Here is a 9458-nt window from a genome sequence, read left to right as displayed (position 1 = left end):
CATACCCGATTTCCGGCTCGCCGACGCGCCGCGCTGCGGCGCGATATGATTGCACCCGATTCGTACCTTACTTAGATAAGGATTCACTTTATTAGCTCGACGTTCGCATGTATTTACCTCGCGCGTTTGCCTCCCCGTCCCGAGGACGAGACAAACCGCACACGTTCTATCGAGATACCCCGTCGCTCTTTGACGCTACCTGCTCATTCCCGCCCGACACCGACGTTCGTTCAACAAGAGCGGCTTGGGCTCAACACCTACCGGATATGGCTGACTTTGGTCGGAACAAACAAAAAATCGCGCGAGGCGACTGTCAAAAAAGTATGCAAGACCCTGTAGTTAAAGCCGGGGAGTTTTTGATTTGAAAATAAGGTGCACAGTGACGAAGCTTTTAATCATTCCGCGGTGGCGCTGCAGCGCGATTGTGTTTACAACTGCACCGTGACACTTGAGGTTAATCACCGAGCGGGTTTGCAGGGCATATTCAGATTCCGCTGTGGTGCGGGCTCCCGTACGCGCGCAAGTAGCGTCGCGCCCTCTAAGAGTCGTGTTAACTAAACAATTATAATATGTTTCTTAATGCTCGATACACTCGCGCTATACGCTCGACACTGACGTCGATCAATCAACACTCTATGGTCATTACAGAAGACTAGTAAGCTCAGTACTAGTCCGACAAGCGAGTTCCGCGCCGCGCGACGTCAACTCGGAGCGCGTCGCGCACATGAAAACACTGTCAAAGTTGTGGCTAACAACACGCTCGTCGGCTGCGTTTGCACGCGCGGTACTGGCCCTGTGTGCTCGTGGTCGGCGTGTTGCGCACGCCCCACCGTCGTCGCTGTCTCCCATCCTGAGCTCGCCGAGTCGCGCGCGTCCGCCGTGACTGCGTGCTGGGGTATTCGTTTAGTACGCTCGCGGTGGATGTGTGTGTCGTCCCCCCGCTTGTGCGCCCACCAACCCGCCCGCCCACTCGCTCGTCCGCCTGCTCACCCGCCTGCTCACCCGCCTGTCTGCTCACCTGCTCGACCTGTCACCCATGTACCACTTGTCTGTTCACCGGCTCGCCCACCGCCTCCCCGCTCGTGTTGCGCACGTTCGTCGGCCGTGTCTGCGTGCTGGGCATTTGCCCAGCGCGCTCGCAGTCAGCGTGTGCTGCCGCCCGCGCCCCCGCTCGTGCGTTCGTCCGGCCGGCCGTTCGCCGTGCCTGCACACAGGCATTGACTCTGCATTCTCGAGGTCGCATGCGCGTCGTGCTGCACGTTAGTTGGCGCGTCCTGTGCCTACGTTAAGTAGTGAGGCCCGTCGCTCGCGTGCGTCTGCGCTCACCTGTGGGCACTCACCCTCGCCCGCGCCCGCCGCCTCCCGCCCGCGCAAGCCGCTCACCCTTCCCAGCGGTCCGCTCGTTGCTGTACCCGAGCCCGCGGTATGTTCGTGGGCCGCGTACGACGTTGCAATTGGCGACTCTAAGAGGGCGCAACGCGACTTGCGCGCGTACGGGAGCCCGCGCCACAGCGGAATCTGAATATGCCCTGCAAACCCGCTGGGTGATTAACCTCACAGCTAGGTCCATATCGTTGGGCCCGCGCCTTTCAAACGCACATAGGCGGAGTCCAGCGGGTTTGATATGGGATCACACCGAGCGCAGCGGAATTTGACGGCCAGGCTGAGCCAGGCAGCCGCGACCTTGGCTAGGCGGCCCAGGTCGAGCGGCACAATGTCCGGATCGCCAAATACCAACGTCCGACGACCCCCGCTCCTATGCGCACTTTCTGTGCGGGGCCCAACGATATGGACCTAGCTGCAAGTCACTGTGACATTAACCCGCAATGGCGTTGCGGCGCGATTGCGGGTAAGAAGTCCACTGATAAATCTTCTCCAAGATCACCTCTCCACGCTCGATTGCCTGCCAAATCGGGGTTCAAAAAGGACGAATCATAACGATCAATGTCATATCAGTAAGGTACGAATCAAATCCCCATCTGGATTGGTCTCGCGCGTCGATCAGACAGATCGCCGGACCTTTGGTGCCATTCCTGGCAGTTGTCCCGTGCTCACAAGCGAGGGCACGCGGTGTCCACGAATGCTGCGTCCGCCCTGTGCCAAGACAAAATAAACTCACCCTTGTCTCCTGACACTCACTCACTCACTCGACGCCCCCGCACAGTCGTTTCGCATCCATGTCGCTGTCGGTGATCTTGAACGTCGACCCCAGAGGTATGTGTGTGTCGGCGACACACATTATGTGTCTGCGCTGATCGATCATTAATCTAGTCGATTCCCGTCCGCCGATCTCAGCATCGCGCGAGAGTGGTCCGTATGGCTCCACGGTTAGCACACACTTCTTGCCTGACAATAATACATTGAGGATCGTCGCGCTCAAACATCGTCCATACAAATTCTTGATCAACAGTTGAGAGGCGGGAACGATGACTCCGCAGGAGGTCAGGAGATCGCGACGACCACTGGCAGCATGGGGACCACGACGCGCGGTCAGAAGAGGGCCGCGAGCGCGTCGCCGGAACCTTCGGGAGCGGATAGGCCCGTCAAGAGCCCCCGCATGGAGCAAGGCAGCCGCATGGCGACACCACCGCCCACACCCCCACAGGCCGCGCCGTCTGCATCGTCTGTCCGTCCCCGTCTCTGCCCCCGGCCCCTGACAACGGCGGATCGTCTCGAGCTGCTCTGGCGTCACATCAACGTCGAGGTTGATCAGCTCGACGATCGAGTTCGCGAGCGCCTTGACGAGCTCTTTGACGCCGTCTGGTCGTTGAAGAGGCAGCAGAACGACATCAACGTCATCAACATCGCGACGCAAGCGCAGGCCGCGGACAATGCCGTCCACATGCGTGAGCTCCACGAACTGGTCAACGACATCGATAACTGCGAGACCTTCATGCGCGACGACGTGCGCAAGAACGAGGAGCGGACCGCCAAACTCGAGAAGGAAGTCGACGAGCTCAAGGCGATGCTTAAGGCGTTGCGCCCGCCGGCGGGAGACGACGTTTGAGGTGCGCGTGGTTCACTATTCACTTCATCGTCCATCCGCCTCATGCTACTTGCTAGCGTCCACGACGTGCGGTCCTGCCTGTTGCGATTGTTTTCATTCATGTATGTACATCATCGACGTTGTTATCATCTTGCTTTGCTCTGTCGCTTGTCAATGCTATCGGTTTCGTTGTTACGTTCTGCTGTGCCGTCGACCTGTGCGACGTACAACGACTTACCCGCGTTCGCGCCGTGGCGCGATCGCGGGTAAAAATCACCCTTGCAATCCGCCTAGTGCTGCGGGTGCGAAGATATATTACTTGAGATCATCTCCGCGATTTTATCCTTACAAGTTGCCATGTAGCTTCTATACCCTGCTATGCGTCGCCCACCCGCGTTCGCGCCGTGGCGCGAACGCGGATGACATCCCGCTGCGTCAGTGGACAGTGTGTATGAATTCAACTTAATCAATCATTGTGCGAACAAACTGAAGCCGAGACCTAGGGAAGTACAAGCGTATATACATTTTATCGACCCAATCCTTCAATCTGAGGAGGAATCTGAGGAGGAACCGGTGTCCTCGTCACGCAACTGACGGCCGCGAACCTGCCGTTGCAGGCCGCCCATCTGTCGCGTCAGCTTGATCAGCGCGGCGTGTTGCTGCGCGAGCCGTTGCTCCATGGCTGCTGTCTCGGGATCGGGCTCCACGTCCATTGCATCTGCGAGCACGTTCAGTAAGCATCGTCTGCCCTGGCAAACTTCAAGAGCGACTTACCGTCTTGTTCGATCTGCCGTTCCTCGCGCAGTACCACAGGGCCTTGCACCTCTCGCGCACGATTGTTATTCTGAGCGACAGCCGGCCGTTTATCATCGTAAGCATGGAGCCGTCTGCGCGCGAGGTGTGCGACTCACCTTGAATGAGCAGCCCAACTTTCGCCCGATGCACGCGACGCAGCGGACATCGGTCGCGGGCACACGGCACTCTGGCATGTCGGGTCGTTGACACCGCTCGCAGCGGTCCGCGCCCTCGTACTGAAGAAGTAATCATCAATTCATCGAGCCTGTAAGGCCCAAAGTAAAGAAACATCACTCACCACCTTGTCCAGCGTCGCATCGGGGAGTCCCGCCTTCCGGGCGACAGCACGAACTCCAACCCGCGTCTTCCTGCCGCGCGGCGCACCTTCGACCTGATTGACGAGGTAATCCAAGCCTGCGAGAATCGCGTCCTCTCGTTGCTGGGCCGTAACACGTCGCATGTCGATGGTGTAGTTTTTCAGCGCGGCGTGATCTGCATCTTCGTCAAACTGGGCCGGACCGCCCCCTGTAAGTTCTTCCAGTTAGGTAGGAGTCATCGTCACGACAAGTACCCACTGACCGAACAGGCGGTCGTTGTCTGTGACGAACGGTAAGTGATATGATTGCAGAGTGCGACGCCGAACGTTACCACTCACGCCACCAGATCTCCGCGAAGGGCTGCATCGCGGCCTCTTGTTCCTCTATCGACGCGCTCGCGAGGATGCGTCGCGGCTGTCGGTTACGCCAACCGACAAGCCATTCCTCCACCGTCATGCCCGGCTTCCACGCGCCCTCTTCCGGAGGATCGTCCCACAGCCAATCGAAGCACCTCCTAACCATCTGCGGCCACAGCTCGGAGGCGTGGTCGGCGTAGTTCAGCGAATCGCGCCACGGTTGAGTCTGCCAGACGGACACGCTCGGATGATGTTACCGCAACGCGAAGGGTCGATCACTCACAAATAAGTACCCGGTCACGATCTCTTCGAATACGTCGAACGAGACCGGGCTGTTGTAGACCGAGCGCACGGTTCTGTTGAGCCAGAACAGCTGCAAGCCCGTCCATTTATCCGCACTGGGGGGCCGGTCCGTGAACACCAACGGCTTGCGGTGAGGGCGACGTCCGGGGCCGGCATAGTCACGCAAGTACTTGCGCACTCGTTCAATATCCCAGGTACCGACCATCGCGAAGAAAGCGAGCGAGCAGGAGAAAGCGAGCGAGCGAGAGAAGAGGCGAGAGCCAGCCAGACGGAACGGCGCGAAGGGTGATGTGGCCGGAGCGCCGGGTGGTGTGGCTGAGGCGCCAGGTGGTGTGGCTGAGGCGCCGGATGGTGTGGCTGAGGCGCCGGACAGAACGCGATCACGTGACTGCCCGCGCGCACCCCGCCTACCTCTCCGTACCGTGTCTGTACAGTAGTAGAGTAGTCTGGCCTCGCGCGACGCAGTCGCCATGTTGCGGGTGTGTATTTCTTTGCCATGCATGCGCTTTTTTGTCGCGGCGTGGGGCCCACCACTCGCAGCCACGCCGGTTAGTACCCGCATTCGCGTCGCGACGCGAATGCGGGTACCGCATGCATGTGTGGCGTACAAACGCATCCATCCGTAGCGTTCGCCTAACTGTCCAGTAATGTATGTGTGCCTACACCGTCGGTACGACGCGATGGTACAAACGAGTTATGACATTACGGAGCTTTTTTTTCGACACAAAGTTAGGTAGTACATTATTACATGAGTCACGCGCGCGCAGGGAACTTCACTCAAACCTCCTCGCTGGTGTATCGGACGCGTTTGTTTTGCGTCGCGCGGACGGCACCCCGCAGCCTCGCGACCTCGCCGACGAGCTTCCCGATCACAGCGTAGTGGATGTCCAGCCGTTCAGCCATAGACAGCCCCGCAGACCGCTCCACCTCGCGCGTCAGGGCCTCGATGTCCAGCTCGTCGTCGCGTTGACCTATGGCAGCGTGAGCGGTGTGAGATAATTCATGCAGTGGCGAGACAACCTACGTTTGGCGCGCCCGCGACGTTCAACATTTGACGGGCCAGCCTGTCCCGGCATCGCGTCAACAGGACTCGACCTCCCTGCCGACCTAGAATCCACCTCCATTTCGCCGGAGAGGGAGTCGGAAGGCGTGCGGGCTCGCGAACTCCCGGTATGGCGCGACGGCGGCCGTGCAGACGAGCGATGGTCTTCATCGTCATCTTCAGCCAGGCCTTGTGAACTGCGCGAGCCCTGGTCTAGAAGCACGCGGTACCGTGGTGGATATCGCGAGTTAGCTACGGCGGCCTGCGACGGTGAAGGCGACCGCGACCGCGAAGACGAACGCGACCGCGAGCGTGAAGACGGCCGGAACGAGACCGCGAGCGGGAGCGGGAGGACGACCGGGACTGCGAGCCGGCCGGCGAGCGCGAACGCGAGCGCGAAGACGACCGGGACCGGGACTGCGAGCGGGAGCGGGAGCGGGCCGGCGAAGGAGACCGTGAGCGCGAGGACGACCGGGACCGCGAGCGTGACTGCGAACGCGACGGCTCCCGGGAGGGCACAGCCGAAGCGGCGCGGGGCGGTGCAGCGGGCGGCGATCCTGGCGGTGACGAGTGACGAGGCGCCAGCGCGGGCGCCGGCGAGAGGCGTTCCTGCGGGGCATCGCCAACAGGATCGGCCGGTTTGGTCTGTGCATAAGTGAGCACAGTACCGAGGAGAAACGCGATCGACTCACCGTCAGAGAACATCTGACCTTCTTGTTCATGCACCAACGGCACCGCAACCTGTTCAACGGGAGCCTGCACTCCTCGTGCGCGCGACGCACGCACGTTTCGCAGCGGTCGTCACCAAACAGCTATGCATGCGGTCGTTCAGTTGCTCTCACCGCAACACCGCGCGAAGAAGCACTCACCACAGTGTCGAATTCAGGCGGCGGCGGGGAATGCTCCCTGCGAGCGTTCTTCTTCTTTTGCTTCGCCAACTCCTTCGCCAACTCCTTTTTCGCCTCCTCGCGCTCGGCATCCGTCACGCGCTCGAGGACCACGAGGTGCGCGGTACCGAGCCTGTAGTCGTCAGTGTCATAAGAGAGCGGCGGCCCGTCTAAGCAACCGAGAGAGTGTCAGCAAGACGGTCACAGCCATCACCGTCTTAAGATCCTTACCCGACATTTCGCGCTCATTGGCTGCGACGGAGAAGCGAGTCGCGAGTGAGCGTGCAAGGTCGCGAGATGGACGAAAGCGAGACTTACCTATCCACTGTTTCATGAACAGCGTGAACGAATCCTCCAAGGTCTCGGTCGTGCTGTCCTCGTTGTACGTCATGCACTTGATGCCCCTCCAGTCGAAATACTCTTCCATCGTATCCGGAAACTTGCCTTCGGGCGGGAGCGGGGTCGGATATTGCCAGTCGTAGCACCGCGCGAGCACTTGAGGGAACTGGTCGTATTTACCTGACCGCTGCAGCGACGTCAGCCAGTCGTCGGTCTGTCAAGTATTATGCCGAGTTAGCGTCGCGCGGCGACGCCGCAAAATGTTCGACTCACGAGGATGTGGTACTCGACGATGTGCTGGAACGTCTGCCAGGACACCGCGCTGTTCAGGAGCGAACGCAGGAGCCGGTTCAGAGCCTTGAGCTTCGCCGCGTTCCACTCCTTTGGCTTGGGCGCGACATCGTCGAAGATGGCATTGTCGTAGACCCGCTGGAGAACGGCATTGCGGGCAGCGTCGGTGAGGTCTTGCCGTTTTGCGAGAGCCGAGAACTGGACCATCGTGAATTGCTGAAGATCGTACCGGCCAACCATGATAGCGGAGCGAGCGAGTAAGAAGCAGTGAGGCGGGTGAGAGACGGTAGCAGGAAGTGACTTAGGACGTGCAGCGAATGTTGGGGCGCGCGCGACGTGGGCGTCAGTGTGGCTGGGTCGGCCAGAGCACGTGGTGGCCGGTCGCCCGTGATCGCACGTGCACCACGCGCGTCGCGCGATCACGCTGGCTGCCTCACGTGCACATCATCTTGCCCGCAATCGCGTCATGGCGCGATTGCGGGTAACATCGCAGCCGGTGCCAGTCACGCTGCAGGGCACTGTGCCATTTTACCCGCGATCGCGCCGTGGCGCGATTGCGGGTAAAAAATGCACTGCGGGTCGGCGAGCAGACGCAGTCGACGCTGTGTGTGCCAGTTGGACTCTGGGGAGACGGGTGAAGTGCCAAGTCTATGCATAGGTGCGGACGATACAATACATGAATGAATGAGGTGCGTGCGACGGTAACAAAAGGAATAAGGATACTTATCAACGTACTTGCACGGGCGTGACGCGCTCAGGCATTCTGCAAGCGACCTAAGAACCTGCGCATGAGTGATGTGTGTACGGCGGACGAATGTGGCGATGTGTTATCCGCGTTTGCGCTGCGGCGCGACTGCGGGTAGACAAACACAGTGGCTCTTACCCGCGTTCGCGCCATGATCGCAAAACCAAGATGATCGCACACACAAAGACCAAGGCCCAAGTGCGGTGGTATCCGCGTTGGCGTCGCAGCGCGAACGCGGGTAAAATGACACGTTCATCGCAGCCACTCACCGGCTCCGAGTCTCGCGCTCTGTCGCGTCCTCTTGTTATGGCGGGGCGGAACGACGCTGGCTTCTTCTCGTCGCCTGCCGTCTTCGTGTTCGTCCGCGTTCACGTCCATGTCGACATCGCCATCCTGGTCACGGTCGACGGGCCACGCCTGCGTGAAGGGAGCGGTAAGTCGCCAGGGACCGCTGGGCTCGTATTCTCGCTGAGTCGCCGCCGCCGATGGTGACGGCGTCCAGCCTGGCGCGTGAAGCGTTTCGGTGTACCGACCTGTCCACGGATCAAAGGCCTCCAGCTCCGGATACAACTCCTCGCCCCTCGTCCTTTGGTGACGTAGTGCGTGTACGGGTTTCGAGAACATCCACCTCGGCTTCCGGGGTTGTCACGTCCACTGAGTGGACCATGCCTCCAGGCTCGGAAGGTCCAAGCCCCACTGCTCTGAGGACAGGCGTCCTAAACTGATACCGAGGGCCGGCTGGGTTGTACCTCGCTTCGGATCCCCTCTGCGCACGAGCCTTTGCTGCTGCGCCTTGTACACCAGAACCTAAATATAATCTCATCAGCCTCGCCTCCTGAATAATATTAATCGCTCTCACGTTCGCCAGATAGTTCGTAGCAAGTAGACTCGGGGTCAAGCGCTTTCGGATCAAGGTCCACGCCGTTCACGTCGTCTTGCTTCAGCCCGTAGATCTGCGGCAGCCTCCGGACCACTCTAAAGATCGCGCTCACGTCCTCGAACACAGCGTCAATGTCCTCCGTCTGCGAGTACCCATAAACGCTCTACCGCAGCTGAGACGTCGTACGGCATGTTGTCGTCCTCTTCACCGGCGTCCTTCGCGTGCGCACGCCGCTGGCGTCCGCCGCTGCTGCCGTGCCAGACCGCTCACCGTCGCATCGTTGTAAACCTCCGAAGCGCGCCTGGCGTCGACGACGCACCAGCACCAGGACGCTCGTCTCGTCGTCTATGAGCTCGTCCTCTTCAGCATCGTCGTGTCAAAGCGTCGTCGGCGTCTGGCGAGGCACCGCCGCACGAGACGCGCCCGCAACGGCTGTGTGATGTTCACCGCCGTCGGCGACAGCTAGGTACGGTCAGCATCGGCCCAAAAAACGCCTCCACTCTTGTCCGAGTGGCTT

General features: G+C 60.3%; 3 protein-coding genes across 3 annotated transcripts; 1 reads left to right on the top strand and 2 right to left on the bottom strand.

Annotated features, from left to right (window-relative positions):
• Positions 1-2177: 2177 nt before the first annotated feature.
• On the top strand, positions 2178-3007 carry B0H18DRAFT_1130432 (uncharacterized protein; the record flags this gene model as incomplete). Its single annotated transcript, XM_048035472.1, has 3 exons — positions 2178-2214; positions 2272-2327; positions 2411-3007. The coding sequence occupies 3 exons, from the start codon at positions 2178-2180 to the stop codon at positions 3005-3007; spliced, it is 690 nt and encodes a 229-aa protein (XP_047884495.1).
• Positions 3008-3528: 521 nt separating this feature from the next.
• Positions 3529-4962, bottom strand: B0H18DRAFT_963559 (uncharacterized protein; the record flags this gene model as incomplete). The annotated part of the gene is made up of 7 exons (XM_048043169.1): positions 3529-3704; positions 3761-3830; positions 3898-4017; positions 4080-4306; positions 4361-4378; positions 4437-4680; positions 4738-4962. The coding sequence occupies 7 exons, from the start codon at positions 4960-4962 to the stop codon at positions 3529-3531; spliced, it is 1080 nt and encodes a 359-aa protein (XP_047884494.1).
• Positions 4963-5534: 572 nt separating this feature from the next.
• B0H18DRAFT_963558 (uncharacterized protein) lies at positions 5535-9132 on the bottom strand (the record flags this gene model as incomplete). The annotated part of the gene is made up of 13 exons (XM_048043168.1): positions 5535-5728; positions 5782-6408; positions 6492-6540; positions 6582-6611; positions 6669-6856; positions 7005-7212; positions 7299-7744; positions 7849-7964; positions 8052-8079; positions 8331-8594; positions 8671-8868; positions 8921-9056; positions 9094-9132. The coding sequence occupies 13 exons, from the start codon at positions 9130-9132 to the stop codon at positions 5535-5537; spliced, it is 2523 nt and encodes an 840-aa protein (XP_047884493.1).
• Positions 9133-9458: the final 326 nt, after the last annotated feature.

This window comes from Fomitopsis serialis (genome assembly GCF_022376445.1).
Source record: "Fomitopsis serialis strain Sig1Antser10 chromosome Unknown B0H18scaffold_501, whole genome shotgun sequence".
NCBI lineage: Eukaryota > Fungi > Basidiomycota > Agaricomycetes > Polyporales > Fomitopsidaceae > Fomitopsis > Fomitopsis serialis.
The sequence above is the reverse complement of the archived record's forward strand: the minus strand, read 5'-3'. Positions and strand labels throughout refer to the sequence as shown.